The 19,696-nt window shown below is 45.1% G+C and overlaps 1 protein-coding gene across 1 annotated transcript in view; it reads left to right on the top strand.

The window, feature by feature from the left end:
• CREBBP (CREB binding protein) overlaps window positions 1-19,696 on the top strand; it is a 918,877-nt gene that overhangs the window by 317,010 nt on the left and 582,171 nt on the right. The window contains exon 10 of the mRNA XM_029576620.1: window positions 1,594-1,789. Coding sequence (XP_029432480.1) covers window positions 1,594-1,789 — 196 coding nt within the window. The remainder of the gene's footprint in view (window positions 1-1,593; window positions 1,790-19,696) is intronic.

The raw sequence follows: 19,696 nt of genomic DNA, 5'->3' as shown, positions 1-19,696 counted from the left end.
AACCATCTAATAGCTTTTTCCCTCTTGAGTTTTCCCTCAGAATAGCTGGTGCTCAGGCTGTCCCCAGTTTTATCTGGTAAAAAGAATGATTAGAGTTCTTTGGGGCAGAAACAATCTCAACCTGTTCTCAAACTTTAAATGGGTAAGACGCCAGGGCCACTTTCTGTAAGCAGAACTGGCACGCTGCAGGTGAAACCAAACACTTTGTTAAGGTGTGTAATGCTGACACTTATCAGACCCTTAAAAAAGGTGTTAGTTGATATAGACAGCAGGGCACTGGCCATGGAAATAATAATCTGCAAAGGCATGTATAACAGCTCACCTGCTGAATCAACTAGCTCTGAAAATGGATGGCGCTGCATGATTGGTCCCATAATCTGCCATCGCTAGCCATGGGGGCCTAACCATGATGTGTAGGAGGGCCGCTGTGTGGACTTGGAAGCCTATGGCATGGGCTTGGGTGAGGCAGCCACGGTGCAGATATTTGTGGTAGTAGCAAATACACAAAAGAAACTTTGATGGCCAAAGTGGTGAAGATTTCTGTGCCAGCAGTGTTTGAATATGGTTCAGTCAGTCCTAAGAGATAGCGAGTGCCATTTAGAAGGGACTTGCAATGGGCCTCTCCATTGTTCTCGGTGATCGAAAAGGAGTTGGGTTCTTATCCCTGAACCTGAAGTGGCGGAGAAGTTGTGGCTACAAGGCATCCAGTGCGGTAACGCAACTGATTCCAGAGAAGCCAGTAGGAGCCCTGGGGAGAATTCTCTTTTCTTTGTGAAAGGTAAGGTGCCCTGGAATGGGTGCGTTCCGAGAGAGGAACCCAAGCATTATATTTCTCTTATGGTTTAGATTTATTCACATTTTGAGTATAAATTGTTCTAAAATTACATCTAGAGTTACATCCCAGTTCTCCTTTTCCCTGTTCTATGTAAGACTCACATTTAGTCATTTCAATTGTATGTAAAACCGAAGTGCTTAGTAACTCTGTCACTAGAACCTCCGTATATAAAAAATGTTAAATAAATAAATAAAATACAGACCGTCCTTGAGAGTTCACAAACTTTTTCTCAGCACAATATATGAATGTAGCATAATGAGTTGTGCCAAGTGATTATCAAGACCAAACAGAACTGTAACACTACAAAATTTGTGTATGTAGTTTTCACACAATTGTCTGCTTCTATGTTTGGAAGTAATTAGCATTTTCACATTGCTTTTTCATCAGACAACAGCTGGCAATCTTTCAGCAGTCCTATTTTCAAAGATCATGTATGGTAAAGTTAATATACAAGATAAAAACTTTTGAAATAGACCTGATGGACAGATGGTTTGTAATGCAGATTCTCTTATTACTACTTCTGTAAAACTGCTTTTTTCTACGTTTGAGGAAGAGTGAAAACCTGTCTCACTAGACCAATTTTAGATCAAGTGCTGTAGCTTTTATGCAACGTAACCATTTATCTTAGACACATTGTATTTGTTACAAGAAAAATCAACTTAAATCATTTTGGTTTCTGCATTAAAATTTTGTGCATATTTTATTGTTAATATTAGTAAAAATGGTGGTCCATGCTGTATTTTTTTGCCTTATTTCAGGATGAATATTATCATTTACTAGCAGAGAAAATCTACAAAATACAGAAAGAACTGGAAGAGAAACGCAGATCTCGTTTACAGAGACAAGGGATATTAACTAACCAACCAAACTTACAGACCCCTGGGGCACAGTCCCAGGGCCTTCCTCAGGCAGCTGCTGCTGGTATGGGTCAGCCACAGTCTGTGAGACCACCCAGTAAGTACTATTAGAGGAGGTCAGAGTTTTGGGAGAGTGGAGAGAAGGCAGGGCGATTTTAGCAAATCCTGTATCATGTGGAAATGGCACCAATGTGTTGGCTTCATCACCTAATGCAAAATGCCAGAATTGTACCAGAAATAAGGAAGTGGTGTGTCAAGCTGTCTGGTTGAATACTCCTGTTGATATATAACCTGTTTAAATCAAGTCCTTTTACAAATATTGTAATGGATGTCAGCTTTCTTTAAAAAAAAAAAAAATCTATTTTGCATTCACAGTAATATTTCAGAAGTACACAAAAACAGTAACATCTTTGCATTTGTTAAAAATTTGTATTAAACTATAAATTTATAATTCTTTAAATTTCTTCCCCATAATTTCCTTGAACCTCTGGGCACAGCCCTGTTATGTACTTTCATGTACATGTTGTCATGTACTTTCTCACATCTACTGAATCTGATTATTCTCTGAAGAACTGGTAAGGCTCACTGAATCACATGTAGATCACATCACTGCTTGGCACAGAAAAGGTGAACATTTCCTGTGCTGCAGCGGCATCCCCCCTTCCCCCTCCCCCTCCCAAAATTCCTTTTTGTCCACCAAGACTGTTGGATATATTTATTTTCCATGGCCCCACAGAATTTGAGAAACTATTCTTTCCTTTCTTCTTCTTTCTGACAAATCCTAGAAATTGTCAGGCTTTTTGGCACTTAACTTTTATTTTGACATCTGTTGTGCAGCGCTAGTCTGCTCTTTGCCACCTGTTCATATTTTTAAATTATTTTTTAGACCATCCCCTAGCAAGAGGAAAACTTTCATCTCTAGTCACCTTGTCTATTTTCTTCACAGTCCAAGAAGCAGGCCAGCAAATTCAAATTTTGTCCCAACTAGAAATAGAAGATAACCAAAAACAGCCATTACAAACTTTGTTACAGATAATTGGGGCAAGGTCACTCAGTTGCTGGCTGTGATATGTGCACTAATATGTCATCTAGAGGAGTTTGAACCTAATAGTTTAAGCTTCAAGCATTCTTTACCAGCAAAATTAAGTCCAGCTCCTTGAAACAGGCTTAGAAGGCCTGACAAAAAGACCACAGAGCCAGTGAAACCACTGGTTATCAGATCATTCTCGAGAATTCCTTAGCCTCTTCAGCCTGAGGATAGTTTCAGAGAGGAATTTCTCTTCCTCTGTTGGAGCCAAGTTTAGAACTCTAAATGCTTGAGTAAAGAGCCAAAAAGAATATGTACAGAGTATTCAATGGGAGGCCATGACATAGCAGCAAGTTCTTTGATGTATGACACCAAGAGCCTAGATGTTTAGAAGGTTATACATTATTCAAAGAAGCTCTGTCTAAGTGTGACCTTTACCTTCCAGTCTCCAGAGGTTCAGCTGAGACTTCAAGAATGTAATATTCAGGGGTTGGTCTCTGCATGTTGCTATGTAGAGGACCTGTGTATTATTTGTGGGCCAGGTTTTCTAATCATTGGGACAGCCAATGCTAGAGTTGCAGATGAGTGTTCACAGCCTCAGAATAGAAGGGAGTTACAGTCATTATAAAGTGAGACTTAGTGGTCAGGTTTAGGACCAGAGTTCCAGAATGAGTCCTGCTGCATGGCCCCTGGCCGAGACCTGTTACTGTGGGCTAATTGAGCTGCGAGGAGATATTACATAGGGGATATGAGCCTTTGCTCCAATTGAGCTGGAAGCCCAAAGGATTAGAAGGAAAGGCCATACTCTCTTAAAGAAGTAGCACACTGGAGAACATCCATTCTCTCAGAAACCTGCCCTGTTTCTGTTATCAGGACACTTTCAGGCCAAATGAGAGAGAGGGATTGCCAAATTGTTCACTAGATATAATCAGTCATATAAAAGGTGCTGGTATCCTGCATCCTTGACCCAGCTTGGTGGGTATTTTAAAGCACAATGTTAACTTCTAGAATAGTGGCACACTAGCTCTATATGATGCAATACATACACCAGTGCCCAAATAAGTTGAAGCCTTTTGCTGATTCCCTAATCCAGGAGGAAAAGCTTACTTTCAATACTTGCCTTGGCTGATACAGAAGAGTGTCTGGACAACTCTAATTAGATAGGCTTATGAAGCATTTATCTCTGCTTATTCTTCATCCATAGTGATTATATCCAGAAGGACGACTTGGTTTAAGTGATCCAGCCTAAGAGAGGATGTACATAATAAATAAATTGGCAGATGTCTCTTGCAATGGGGAAAATTACTTTGATGACAAGATCCAAGAACTGAGCCTCCTTTAAAGGCCTTTGCTCCACTCTCCAGACTTTTTCTTTGGCCACAGTTATGTTGTCCATAATTCATCATGAATATCGTCTCCATTTGGCAGAGATTCCATCAGAATATCCCAATTCCATCAGAATATCCCAATTCAGGAAACATCTAGCTTTCTACAAACAACTGATCCTTAATACTGAAAAAGAATACTATTCCAATAAAATAGAAAAGTTTGCCAATAACCCAAGAACCTTATTCTCTATAGTAACGAATCTCACAAATGACAAACAAGAATCACCTCAAAGTCTTCCTGAATCAAAATGCAATGAATTAGCTAAATTTTTTAGTGACAAAATATTAAACCTAAGAAACAAACTCCCAAAAAACAGCAAACAAGCAATCGTAATGCAAAAAAGAGATGTTAACATATGATCCTCATTTATAGAAATATCAGAACAAGAAGTTGAATCAATGATAAAAAAAATATAAACCCTGCTCCACACAAAATCGATACAATACCAACAACTGAGATAAAAAAGATTACCAGTGTAGTAACCCCAACACTAACTAATATCATAAACCTATCCCTAACTGAAGGATTAATGCCAGATACACTAAAAGGGGCAATCATTAAGCCAATCATCAAAAAGAAAAACAGTGACCCATTAATCCTCATTAACTACCGCCCAGTCTCAAACCTCCCATTATTAGCTAAATTAATAGAGAAAACAGTAGAGAAACAGCTAGCTGAACACCTAGACAATAATAACACACTGTACCCTTCACAACACGACTTCCGAAAACACTACAGCACTGAGACATTACTTCTCTCACTAACAGACAACATACCAAGAGGTTTTGATAACAGTAAACATTACATCCTTATAATGCTCGACTTATCTGCGGCCTTTGATACAGTAAACCACAAAATACCACTAAAAAGACTTGAAGAAATTGGATTATGTGACAAAACAATAAACTGGTTCAGATCCTACCTAAACAACAGGTTCTTTCAAGTCCAGATAAAAAACACATTATCAGAAAAATTTAAACTTGAAACAGGAGTACCTCAGGGTTCAGCGCTGTCTGCTACCCCCTTTAACATATATATGCTACCCTTATGTCATCTGCTGGCAGGCCTAGGGATAATACATTACATTTACGCAGACGACATTCAATTAATTCTACCAATAGACAACACAATTGAAAAAAAATTAAGTCTAGCTAACATGTACCTAGACATAATTAAACTACTACTAAACCAGATGGAACTGGTTATCAACATTGACAAAACTGAATTCCTTCTCCTTGAGAGAAAACATACTAAAATCATTCAAACACCGATAACCCTAAGAAATAACCAAAAAATTGAGCTAGCCGAAAAAGTAAGGAATCTGGGAGTAATAATGGACCCAGAAATCAACCTGAAGCAACACATATCTATAAAAGTAAGAGAAGGCTACGCAAAACTTATGGTCCTCAGAAGATTGAAACCATTACTCACACCCGCCCACTTCAGAACAGTATTGCAAACACTTATCTTTTCTAGCACTGACTGCTGCAACACACTTACTAGGACTCCCAAGCACATCGATAAGACCACTCCAGATACTTCAAAATACTGCAGCCAGAATACTAACGGGAAAAAAGAGGAGGGACCATATAACCGAAACTATAGCAGACTTACATTGGTTACCCATCGAATACAGGATAAAATACAAAGCCTTATGTACCATACACAAACTAATATATGATAAAGAAGCAGACTGGCTAAACACAGCCTTATGAGTACACGTTCCACAAAGAAACCTCCGCTCAGCAAACAAAGCACTACTAACAATCCCTTCAGTAAAGTCAGCAAATTAACCCAAGTGAGAGAAAGAGCTTTATCATTGGCTGGGCCCATACTATGGAACACGATGCCCCCCGAACTCAGATTACAGAATAATCTCAAAACTTTTAAGAAAAATCTAAAAACATGGCTCTTTAAAAAAGCCTTCACTAAAGAGTGTGGAGGGTAGAGAATGAAAGTAACAGGGTAATGCAGATGAGAATGAATTTACTCAATCCTACATTTAAGAAGTAATATTTCAAAGCGCTAGTAACTCAATAATATACCTGGACTTGACCAACATTACTCAAATAATGATTTTATTTATGAAATTGTAACCGAACTTTATTGGCATCTGTTAGAATGTACGATATCCTACATTTACTTACCTTAGTCTATGTGCCTATTTGTAAACCGTTGCGATGGTATATAACTTAGCGACGGCATAGAAAAGTTTTTAAATAAATAAATCTCAAATTCGTCTCCTAATGTCAGTCATAGCTCTCTTACATTAAAAAGTTATGTCTTTGCTTCAGGCAGAATCAGTAGAACTGATAACAGAACAGAAGAAAACAGGAGTTTCTATTCCAGATATTTCTTAATTCTGAAAAAGTCAAGAGGCTTATCTGAGACCTTGGAAATATGAACACATTCTTGATCTGGGAGAAATTAAAAATAAATTCACTGGCCACAATGCTCCCCTAACTAGATGAAGACTGGTTAAGATCTCAAAGATATGTACACTTATACACCCATCCATCATGTACACAGAAAATTCTGTTTTGTTGCCGGGTTGGGGGTGGGAGATCACATTCCAGTTCTTACCACGTGGACTTCAGCAGTGCCCATATTGTTTACCAAGTGCCTTGCGGTAGTAGCCGTCCACTTACAGAAGCAGGGAATTTTCATTTTCCCATATCTGGCCAATTGGTTGCTAAAACCAAGACCAGAGTAGGATAACCTATCCCTTCAAAAAGCAATAAAGTTGCTAAAATCTCTAGGATTTATAATAAATTACAAGAAGTCCAGCTTACAGCATTCCAACAGCTCCAGTTCTTCATTGCTGGACATGGCAATGAGCAATGCTTTCTTACCTGTCCAAAGAACAAACACCCTTATATATGTTACCAAGACTCTGAAGGTCAGGACTTTGCTTGATTCATCATGGTTCTCCTTCATCACATGGCATCTACAGTATGTATAACTAACTCCCTTTGCTTGTCTTCACATGTGTAAACTTTAGTGAATGCTCAAGTCTCAATGGAACCAACTAGTTTCAAGTAAGGATTGCCAGGTTAACTAGTCTTTCTTTAACTTAGTGGGGAAAATCACCCAAATCTCATTCAGGATCTACTATTTTACTAGCTTCAGCACTAAATAGTTCTAACCATGGATTTATTAAATATGGGCTGGAGAGTACGTGCACACTCACTCTGCATGCAGAGCTCATGATCAGTATATATATATGTATATATATATATATGTATGTGTATGTATATCCCTCAGCCTCCTAGAGCTGACGGCTACATATAATGCCCTGAAAGCATTCACCCATGTCCTCTCTTAATAGAGGGTGCAAATTCAAATGGACAGTGAAATGGCCATGTATTTCATAATTATACAAGGTCCCACCCACCTCCTGTGTAGAGAAAGCCTGAAGATCTGGAAATGAGCAATACTTATTTACCGGTCATGTAAAACTATCTTGCAGAGAAATTGAGTCGTTATCCAGAGCCTTACAAATGGTTTTTGAACAGCGATTTTCTTCAGAGCATTTTTCACCAGTGGGATCTACCGGACATAGATCTTTTTGCAGCAGAACACAACCAAATTGAGAAATTTTGCTCCATGATACCATATATAATAACATAGTATTGACAGCAGAAAAACGACCAGATGGTCCATCCAGTCTGCCCAAAAAAGTTTCTTATGGTAGTAACTGCCTCTATGTGCAGTTTACACCCATGTCTCTTTGTGCAAGTTACCCCCATGCCTTATGTTAAGGATAATAATATTTACAATTAAAACCAAGCAACTGTCTCCCATAACAAATTACTGCTAGCAACATTTTTATGCAGTGAGCAGCCTTCTTGATAATTCAGATGCTGCTGCTTGAACATGCTTTGCTTTTGGACTTGGCTTTAGAAGCCGACTTGTGCTTTATCCCTAATGTCAGTGTATCAGTAGTGCAGGCCGTAAAAGTCGTGGCCCAGCGTTGGCTGTCATAATCCAGTACCCCTAACCCTCCTCGTGTCTCCTTCCCCCCCCTCCCCCCTCCAAGCGTCAAAGCAGAGAGTGATGATGCAGTTGTGTCAATAGCATCAAGGCTAATTAGTTAAGGTTAATAATCCCCTCTGCCTTCTATTAAAGGTACTAACTGCCACTCTGTGCAGGTTACCCCTGTGAACCTTTTTCTTCATTACAAGCGTTTAGGAATCCACAATGTTTATCCCATGCCCTTTTGAATTTGTTTACTGTTTTCATCCTCACCACATCTTCCAAGAAGGGCATTCCAGACATCCACCATCCTCTCTGAGAGAGAATATTTCCTCCTTCCACCTTGGAGTTTCATTTCGTGACTCCTAGTTCTGTTTCCTTTCCAAGCATGGGACTTCTGTATGCCTTGCCCATTATTCCATTGATATCAAAGATGCTTCAGAAGTTTATCCATGACCAAAGCATTAATAATCCTCATAGCTTCATCCTGGCCCCAGCAAATATATTTGTCTCTTGCATCTCACCATCGTCCCTCCAGTATAATTACCACTCTCTAATAATGCAGAATGACGGAAGGATCCTCCATCTGAGACTCTATTCCCTAGCTCTCACTGACCTCCTGTTAATTAGTTCATTAGGTTTGCTCACTGAAGTGGAAGATATATTAATACTATCTAGAAAGGAATCCATGAGAAAGATGTAATCACAAACTGAAAAGATTTTCCATCTGGTGTATATGAAAAGAAGCGAATCCATTTGCTTACAACCCCATCTTCTTCACTACTTCTTTCACTCCTCTTTGTTGGGACTCATCCCCTCTTTGATCAAGGTGCATCTAAGTTCTGTAGCAGTATATCATACACTCTCTGATGATATGGCTTTAGAGCATCGCTGATATCTAAGTTCATGAAGGGTCTATGGCAAGAAAAGCCTCCACCGATGAAACCACTGTGGGATCTCAGTGGTTCTTTTACAACTTATGAAACTGCTTTTTGAGTCCTTAGAATCTGTGCACTTCAGATATCACAGTTAGGAAATTCTCTTCTTAGTAGAAGTAATTCTCACAGGACAAGCAGGATGGTAGTCCTCACATATGGGTGACATCATCAGAATGGAGACATCATCAGAATGGAGTCACGGTACGGTCGACGGCCTACTGGCCGTCGACCGTACCGTGGCTCAATTTTTTTCTGTGGCCATGGCATCGGGGTTCCGTCGGTGCCCGGACTGTACTCGCACCATGTCTATCACAGACCCCCATGGAGTCTGTGTAATGTGTTTAGGCCGTGAGCATGATGTCCTGACTTGCACCAAATGTGCCCTCATGACACCAAAAGGTCGCAAAGCCGGAATGGAGAAGATGGAACTCCTCTTTTGTGCTCAGACCCCGACGCCGTCCATCGCATCGTCATCGGAACCAGCACCATCGACGTCGCACCAGCATCGTCCACCGTCCGGTGACCGTCCGCCATCAACGTTTTCACGGCCATTGAGGCCTGCTACTCCCCCTCGAAATCGAGGGGATCGTAGGGAGAAACATTGCCATAGACATCGTAGGACTCGGACCGTCGAGGGAGTGAAATCATCGACCTTGCCACCGTCCGAGCCACCGTCGAAGAAGCCCCGTCCAGGAAAGGCACCAACCGTTCCTGCGACTAGGTCACCGAGGCCACCCTCATCCAATCGGGGTTTGGGAGTCGTGATTCCGCCTGAAAAGGTGGTCCCTCCGACTGTGCCTCTGCCTCCCTCTTCTGTTTCGGAGCCAGGGCTTGCTTGCTCCAGGTCTCAGAGAAGAACTCGACCGACTGGTTCAGGAGGCCATCGACAAGGCGATGCAACGGATCCAGGTCCCTCTGGCACAGACACCGGCACAGAGGGTGGAACCAGTTACTGACCTGATTGCAGCAGCGCTGGCACCGCTGCTATCCCAGATATAGGCGCTCATGTCCGCCCTTCCACTGGTGGTTCCCGGGTCTCCGATGGCTCTGGTGCCCTCCCCGTTGACAACCATCGGGAGGAGAAACACCATTCCGCATTCCTCCATCGGGAATTCTGCCTCAGCCATTGATGCCAATTTGTCCCTCGCCACCGATTAATCCATTGGTGCCGATACGACCATCGGCGCCGTTGATGCGGGCACAGATACCTTCCGAGCCATCTTCGGTGCCCCCGGTGATTCCTCCGATTTTCTTGGAGCCTCGACCGGGTCCTTCAGATATCCAACCCCCTTCTCGTCCTACAGGTCAGTCTGCTGATCCTTATGACACCTGGGGTGATGATACTTCCACAGACACAGATGACTTACCTTCACCACCTCCTCCTACTGAAAGTAGAAAGTGTACTCCTCCAGAGGAACTTTCTTTCATTAATTTTGTGAAGGAAATGTCTGAGTTGGTCCCTTTTCAACTTCAGACGGAACAGGATGATAGGCACCAGATAATGGAGTTGCTCCAATTCCTGTTTGCCCCCAAAGTGATCACTTCTATTCCCATTCATCAAGTTCTTCTTGACCTCCTCAAATAGAACTGGGAGAACCCTGGATCCATTGCTCCAGTACACAGAAAGGCTGACACTACCTATTTAGTACAGTCAGCCCCTGGCTTTCAAAAATCTCAGCTCGACCACCAGTCAGTTGTGGTAGAGTCGGCTCAAAAGAAGGCAAAAAGGTCGAAGCCTCACTCATCTACCCCATCTGTTAAGGAACAGAAGTTCCTAGACAATATTGGTCGATGAGTGTTCCAAGGCACCATGCTCATCTCCCGAATTGCGGCTTACCAACTTTATATGACCCAATATAATAGGGTCATCTTCAAGCAGATACAGGACTTCTCTGAAACCCTGCCTGAACAATTTCAGGACCAGCTTCAAAGCCTTGTAAACAAGGGTTTTGAGGCAGGAAAACATGAGATTAGGACATCTTATATCTTCGACACCTCTACTAGAGTGTCTGCAACTGCTATTTCGGCAAGACAATGGGCCTGGCTCAAATCTTCTGACCTTCGCCCAGAAGTACAAGACTGGCTATCTGACCTACCATGTGTAGGAGACAATCTGTTCGGTGAACAGATCCAGCGAATGGTTGCTGAATTAAAGGACCATCATGAGACCCTTAAACAGCTTTCATCGATGCCTTTCGACTTCTCCTTAAGACAGCCCTTCAGGAAGGACTCTAAGAAGTCATTCTACCGTCCGAGGAAGACTTATCTTCCACCAGCAAGGTCCCGAACTACGAGACCTTATCAAAAGCCTCAGCCTCGCCAAGCCCGGAAGCAAAAACCACAAGCAGCTCCCCAGCCGGGGCCTACTTCAGGTTTTTGACTTCCACTTGGAGAGCAGCAACCTTATTCCTCTGCCAAACATACCAGTGGGAGGTCGATTATGCCACTTTCACAACATGTGGCAATCAATCACAACTGACCAATGGATGCTAGCAATCATTGCTCAGGGTTACCACCTGAACTTTCTCGCTCTACCACCGGACTCACCACCTCTGCGGACGTGGGGGACATCCGACCACTCTATCCTTCTGGATCAGGAGGTTTCCCTCCTCCAGTTAAAAGCAATAGAACCGGTCCCACTCTCGTAGCAAGGCCTAGGGTTCTATTCCTGGTACTTTCTGATCCCCAAAAAATCCGGCGGAGTTCATCCAATTCTGGACCTACGTGCTCTCAACAAGTACCTCCAGTGGGAAAAGTTCAAGATGGTAACCTTGGGCTCGCTTCTACCTCTTCTACAAAGAGGAGACTGGCTCTGCTCTCTGGACCTCCAGGATGCATACACACACATTGCGATAACTCCAACTTGTTACCTTGGGCAATGGCGTCGGGGTTTCGCCCCCGAGATCGATGCTCCGCTTCCGCGCGATTCCGGGCATGCCCGTTCTGAAGGGCTCCAGGCTCCTCCCCCCGTCGGCAACGTCAGGACGTCTCAGAAACGAATCTTGCCTCGAGTGACGTCGAGGGATCCGCCCCCCCGACGCGTGCAACCAATCTCCGCGCGATCGGGGGTTGGGACACGCCCCCTGACGTCAGACGCCGATCGGGCTCACTTTGCGCGGGAGATTTGGCTTCTTAAGCAGAGCCTTCTCCCACGCTGACTGCTTCGGCCACTTCAGTTTTCCTGCTGTTGTTGCTGCTGTGTTTCTCTTAGATTCCTGATGGTTGCCTGATGTGGACCGGACTTTGGATTACTTTGCTGTGCTGCCTGCCCTGATCTTGGACCGTACGTTGGATTACCCTGGTGACTACCTGCCTGGACCTGGGACGGTCTGAGGTCCAGTCTCGCTCCGCTCTAGAGCCTTCTCAGCACAAGGTAAGCGCAAATCGATCTGGTTCCACGTATCCTGGTAACAGTTGGCCGAAGCCATGGATCCAGTCGATTTATCTGCGCTACAGGCCATTCCTGGAATGGCTACCAGAATTCAACAACAGTGGGTCCTTGATCAAGTAACAGGGGTTTTGGACCGTCTGGTTGCTCGTATGGATGCGTTGGCCCATACTCCCGTAGTACCCCAAATTGGCACCATGACATCTCCTACCCCCGTCAGGGTACCTCCTCCGCCTCGATTCAACGGGACTGCTACACTGTGTAGAGGCTTTATTAATCAATGCCGAATGCATTTTTATTTATTTATTTATTTATTTAACGTTTCTTTTATACCGATGACCGTTCGCACATCGCATCGGTTTACAGTGAACACAAAACCATTGGGCGGGGCCCTTACATAAAACAGATAATATACTGAACTAGGAAACATATAATTGAAATTAGGGGGGAGCCCTTTTTCTCTTCAACCAGCTTCTTTTCCGGACGATAAAACAAAGACTACCTTTATTCTGTCCTTATTGGAGGGATCAGCCTTAGCTTGGGCATCTCCTTTGTGGGAGAAAGATGACCCTATTCTCACTAATCTGGAACATTTCTTAAAAGAATTTCGGCTTATTTTTGATGAACCTGGACGTTCTACCTCCGCTGCTAAGGATTTACTCCAGATCAAACAAGGGGTCACGATCTGTAGGAGAGTATGCCATCCAATTCCGGACTTTGGCAGCAGAACTTGCCTGGGGAGAGGATAGCTTGTTGGCTGTCTTTCGACAAGGTCTGGCAGAAAATATCAAGGATGAACTTGCCGGCAGAGACCCTCCTGAGACCTTAGAAGGATTGATTCGGCTCGCCATCCGTTTGGATCTTCGTTTTCAGGAGAGGACACGGGAAAGAGCCTCCTCCCGAAGGACTTTTCGTCTGGCCCCTACTTTTCAACAACCTCTATCTGTTCCACAGGCGGCAGAAGCATCAGGGAGCACCGAGGAACCTATGCAAATTGATAGGTTTCGTCTAACTCCAGAGGAACGACATCGGAGGCGAGTTAAGAACCTCTGTCTGTATTGTGCTGGCCCTGGTCATTTCGTGGATAAATGCCCCAACAAGTCGGGAAACTTCCGGACCTAGGACGGGTAGGAGAGGCCTCCCTGGGTCCCGGCATTCCCTCTCCTCAATTATTACTTCCGGTAACCATCTGGCTAAAGGAGGATGCCTTTCCATTTCAGGCATTCATAGACTCAGGGGCGGCAGGCAACTTCATTCAAGAAGATTTGGTTAAAAGATTCCAGATTCCGGTAGAACCATTAACCACTCCTCTATCAGTAATGTCAGTTTCTGGACATGCTGTTGGAATGCGTATTTGCTATGTCACCAAGCCCATACTTTTTCAGACCGGGATTCTTCATCAAGAATGCATTCAGCTGTATGTTCTACCTGTTTCAGTTAATCAGGTAATCCTCGGCTTACCCTGGCTAAGGATTCATCAGCCTCACTTTGACTGGGCCTCTTTACAACTCACTGCATGGAGTTCCACCTGTTTTCAGAATTGCTTACAATTGGTTCCTAAGCTCGGTATCCAGATCACCCGACTCTCCTCTAGCATCCCAGCAGCCTATCGAGACTTTGAGGATGTCTTCAGTAAACAACAAGCAGAGTCGCTGCCTCCTCATCGATCATACGATTGCGCCATTGATCTTCTTCCTGGGAAGACTCCACCCAGAGGGAGGATTTATACATTGTCCGAACCCGAGTCCTCAGCTTTACAGCAATATATCAAAGAAAACTTGGCACGGGGGTTTATTCGACCTTCAACATCTCCCGCAGGAGCGGGTTTCTTTTTTGTCAAAAAAAAAGGACGGGTCTTTGAGACCTTGTATCGATTACCGGGGACTTAACAGCATCACTAAGAAGAATAGGTATCCCATTCCCCTTATTTCAGAATTATTCGATCGAATCAAAGGAGCCCAAATTTTTTCAAAATTGGACCTTAGAGGAGCCTACAATCTGATACGAATTCGACAGGGGGATGAATGGAAAACGGCCTTTAATACACATGATGGACACTATGAATATCAGGTCATGCCGTTTGGCCTGTGCAATGCTCCTGCAGTCTTTCAGGATATGGTCAATGACATTTTTCGCGATCTTCTTTATTCTCATGTCATTGTTTATCTGGATGATATTTTGATTTTTTCAGATTCCTTGCAACAGCATCAGGTTCACGTTCATCAAGTCCTCCAACGTCTCCGTGATTATAAATTATTCGCTAAATTGGAGAAATGCGTTTTTCACCAACCTCAGTTATCCTTTCTCGGGTATATCATTTCCAAAAGAGGGTTATCCATGGATCCCACCAAGCTCAAAGCCATCCTGCAGTGGCCCCAACCTGTGGGCTTGAAGGCTTTACAGAGGTTTCTGGGTTTTGCTAATTATTACAGGCAGTTTATTCCCCATTTTTCCTCCCTCGTTGCCCCCCTTACGGCACTTACCAGAAAAGGGGCTCCTATACGGGAATGGCCGGAGGAGGCTCTCACGGCTTTTTTTTCATTAAAGGAGGAATTCACCATGGATTTATGTCTCAGACGCCCTGATTCCTCTAAACCTTTTATTCTCGAGGTCGACGCCTCCGCTGTGGGTGTGGAGGCGGTGGTTCTTCAGGTGGATGAGGAGGGCCACTTGGCGACCTGTGCTTTCTTTTCTAAAAAATTTTCCCCGGCGGAGAAGAATTACACGATTGGTGATCGGGAACTCTTAGCGGTCAAGCTGGACCTGGAAGAATGGCGTCATCTGTTAGAAGGCACGCGTCGCACAATTACCATTTACACAGATCATAAAAACTTGGAATACCTGGCCACGGCCCAGCGTTTAAATCCTCGTCAAGCGCGGTGGGCGCTTTTTTTTTTAGTCGCTTTAATTTTTTGCTGCATTTCCGACCTGCGCAGAAGAATGTTCGGGCTGACGCTCTTTCAAGAAGTTTTGATTCAGATGACACCCCGGATCCCCCCCGATATATAATTGATCCGGCTCGCATTCAGCTGGCCGCTACATTTACGGTTCCGATTGGGAAGACGGTTGTTCCCAAACGCTTACGTTTAAAAGTTCTCCGTTGGTCCCATGATGCGCAGGTAGCAGGACACGCTGGAGTTTCCCATACCAATGAATTAGTTTCCCGACACTACTGGTGGCCTCACTGGGAGACGGATGTTAAGAAGTATGTGGAGTCATGTCCAGTTTGTGCAGCGCAAAAGACCCCTCGCCGGAAACCCTTGGGGCTCCTACAACCCCTCCCTATTCCCAGGTCTCCCTGGACTCATATCGCCACCGATTTTGTCACGGATCTGCCGCCCTCGGACGGCAATACGGTTATTTGGGTGGTTGTGGATCGCTTTTCCAGGATGGCACATTTCTTTCCTTTACCTGGTTTGCCTTCTGCTTCCGAATTAGCCCATCTCTTCCTGCATCACATTTTTCGCCTACATGGTCTCCCTCTCAGTATCGTGTCCGATAGAGGGGTTCAGTTTACAGCCCAATTCTGGACGGAGTTCTGCAAGCTTCTACACATTAAGCTCGACTTCTCTTCGGCGTATCACCCTCAGTCCAGTGGACTCACCGAAAGAACGAATCAATCTTTAAAGACCTTTTTACGAGCTTGTGTCAATCAGCGACAAGACGATTGGGCGTCCCTCTTGGTCTAGGCTGAATTTTGTCACAATAATCATGTGAGTCACGCTACCAGGAAGTCTCCTTTTTTTGTAGTTTTTGGGAGACATCCTCATCTTCCCCTGCCCCTTACCGGCACTTCAAATTGTCCTGCGGTGAATTCCACCTTGGCCTCTATGAACCGATTGTGGACGGAGACACGGGCTTTACTGGTGAACAACGCTCTCCGAATGAAAACTCAGGCCGATAAGGGTAGGTGTCCGGCTCCCCTTATCCGACAGGGTGATCTGGTTTGGTTGAGTACGCGCCATCTCAGTCTCCGTTTGTCCTCTGCTAAATTTGCTCCTCGTTTTGTTGGTCCTTTCGCCATCCGGAAACGAATCAATGCAGTTACTTATAGCCTACACTTACCTCCTTCCTTGCGGATTCACAATGCTTTCCATATCTCCTTACTTAAGCCTGCCATTTTGACTTGGCCCAGCAGAAGACGAAAGCCTAAGACTCACTTCATTCAGGACGATGATCAATTTGAGGTGGAAGAGATCTTGGACTCTAGACGAGTGAAGGGGCAACTTCAATATCTTATCTCCTGGAAAAATTTTGGTCCAGAGGACAGCACCTGGGAACCCTCTTAACGTCCTGGCTCCTCGTTTACTGAAGAGGCTCCATCGCCAATTTCCTCATAAACCTAGACCCAAAGGAAGGAGGGCCGGACCTTGCAGGGGGGGTACTGTTACCTTGGGCAATGGCGTCGGGGTTTCGCCCCCGAGATCGATGCTCCGCTTCCGCGAGATTCCGGGCATGCCCGTTCTGAAGGGCTCCAGGCTCCTCCCCCCGTCGGCAACGTCAGGACGTCTCAGAAACGAATCTTGCCTCGAGTGACGTCGAGGGATCCGCCCCCCGACGCGTGCAACCAATCTCCGCGCGATCGGGGGTTGGGACACGCCCCCTGACGTCAGACGCTGATCGGGCTCACTTTGTGCGGGAGATTTGGCTTCTTAAGCAGAGCCTTCTCCCACGCTGACTGCTTCGGCCACTTCAGTTTTCCTGCTGCTGTTGCTGCTGTGTTTCTCCTAGATTCCTGCTGGTTGCCTGATCTCGGACCGGACTTTGGATTACTTTGCTGTGCTGCCTGCCCTGATCTTGGACCGTACGTTGGATTACCCCGGTGACTACCTGCCTGGACCTGGGACGGTCTGAGGTCCAGTCTCGCTCCGCTCTAGAGCCTTCTCAGCACAAGGTAAGCGCAAATCGATCTGGTTCCACGTATCCTGGTAACAGAACTCATCGCAAATACCTCAGGTTTTTAGTAGGCCCCAAGCACTATCAATACAGAGTGCTTCCGTTCGGCCTAGCGTCTGCACCATGAGTCTTCACCAGTGCCTCGTAGTTGTCGCAGCTTTCCTCAGGAAAGAAGGTGTTCACGTCTACCCCTATCTGGACGACTGGTTAATCAGGGCTCCAACCCAGCAAGCCGCTCGGTCATCCCTCGATTTCACCCTACACACTAATTTTGCTAGGATTTCTCGTCAATTACGGAAAATCCTATTTAATACCATCTCAAACCTTGTCGTTCATTGGAGCAGACTTGGACACCTTGCAGGTAAAAGCCTTTCTACCTCAACAGCGAGCGCTAACACTAGTGTCTCTCGCTCACCAGTTGCAGTCTCAACATACAGCAAAAGCTCGCCAATTCCTCGTCCTTCTGGGACACATGGCATCCTCAGTCCATGTCACACCAATGGCCCACTTGGCCATGAGACCTCATGCATTGAACTCTGAGGTCACAATGGATTCAAGCTGTTCAGCCTCTGTCGACCATTGTCCACATCACTGACTCACTCCGTCTGTCTCTTGCCTGGTGGAAAGATCAGAACAATCTCCTCCAGGGACTGCCATTTCAAGTGCCAGATCCTCAACTCATTCTCACCACAGACGCTTCCATCCTCGGGTGGGGAGCCCACGTGGACAATCTACAGACACAAGGGTCTTGGTCTCCAGGGGAAGCCAAACATCAAATAAACTTCCTAGAACTTCGAGCAATGCGATATGCTCTCAGGGCTTTTCAGGAACGCCTGTCAAATCACGTCATCCTAATTCAGACGGACAACCAGGTGGCCATGTGGTACATCAACAAGCAGGGAGGCACAGGCTCCTTCCTCCTGTGTCAGGAAGCTGCGCAGATTTGGGCGGAAGTGCTCTCCCACTCGATGTACCTCAGGGCTACCTACTTGCCGGGAGTGGACAATGTCTTGGCAGACAAACTGAGTCGTGTCTTCCAACCACACGAGTAGTCTCTCAACCCCTCGGTAGCGACCTCAATCTTGCGACAATGGGGAATACGCCCAGACAGACCTCTTTGCGTCCCCTCAGAACCACAAAGTCGACAATTTTTGCTCCCTCATTCGGAGCGAGCGCTCTCAGCCCAGAGATGCATTCTCCCTCTCTTGGGCAATCGGTCTGCTCTATGCATTCCCTCCACTTCCTCTTCTCTCGAAGACTCTCGTGAAGCTACATCAGGACAAGGGAACCATGATCCTGATAGCACCTCACTGGCCACGCCAAGTGTGGTTTCCCATACTTCAGGATCTCTCCATCCGCAGGCACATTCCCTTGGGAACGCACCCGCATCTGATCACTCAAAACAATGGATGCCTACGCCATCCCAATCTTCAAGCCTTGTCTCTGACGGCATGGATGTTGAAAGGTTAATCCTTCAACCTCTTAACCTTTCAGATTCGGGTTCTCGTGTCCTGATTGCTTCACGAAAGCCTTCCACAAGAAAATCTTATTCCTATAAATGGAAAAGGTACACATCATGGTGCACCTCGCAGTCCCTTGATCCCTTTTCCTGTCCAATTCCAAGGGTTTTGGACTATCTCTGGTATTTGTCAGAATCAGGTCTAAAGACCTCTTCCATCAGAATGCATGTCAGTGCGATAGCCGCCTTCCATAAAGGTGTCGGGGATGTTCCTTTATCGGTACAACCCCTCAAAGCATGCATTTTGAAGGGCTTGCTCCATATCAAGCCACCTTTACGTCCTCCGGACCCCTTCTTGGGACCTTAATCTGGTTCTCGGTCGGCTCATAAAACCACCATTCGAGCCTCTCCATTCCTGTGATCTACATTATCTCACCTGGAAAGTGATTTTCCTTTTGGCTATCACTTCAGCTCGCAGGGTTAGTGAGTTACAGGTCCTAGTTACCTATCCGCCTTACCTTAAACTCCTGCAGGACAGGGTGGTACTCCGCACTCACCCTAAATTTTTACCTAAGGTAGTTTCGGAGTTTCACATTAACCAATCCATCATACTACCTACCTTCTTTCCCAGGCCCCATTCCAATCCAGGGGAACAGGCTCTGCATACCCTTGACTGTAAACAGGCTCTAGCTTTCTATCTAGACCGCACAGTTGCCCACAGGAAGAGCACTCAGTTGTTCGTCTCTTTCCATCCCAACAAATTAGGGCAACCTGTGGGTAAGCAGACTCTCTCCTCCTGGTTGGCGTACTGCATATCTTTTTGCTATCAGCAAGCAGGCATTCCTTTTCAAGACCGTGTTAAAGCACACTCTGTGAGGGCATTGGCGACTTCAGTAGTACACCTACGATCGGTGCCACTTCCTGAATTTGCA

This window comes from Rhinatrema bivittatum, chromosome 14 (assembly GCF_901001135.1).
Source record: "Rhinatrema bivittatum chromosome 14, aRhiBiv1.1, whole genome shotgun sequence".
Taxonomy (NCBI): domain Eukaryota; kingdom Metazoa; phylum Chordata; class Amphibia; order Gymnophiona; family Rhinatrematidae; genus Rhinatrema; species Rhinatrema bivittatum.
This window is presented reverse-complemented; position numbering and strand designations above follow the sequence as displayed.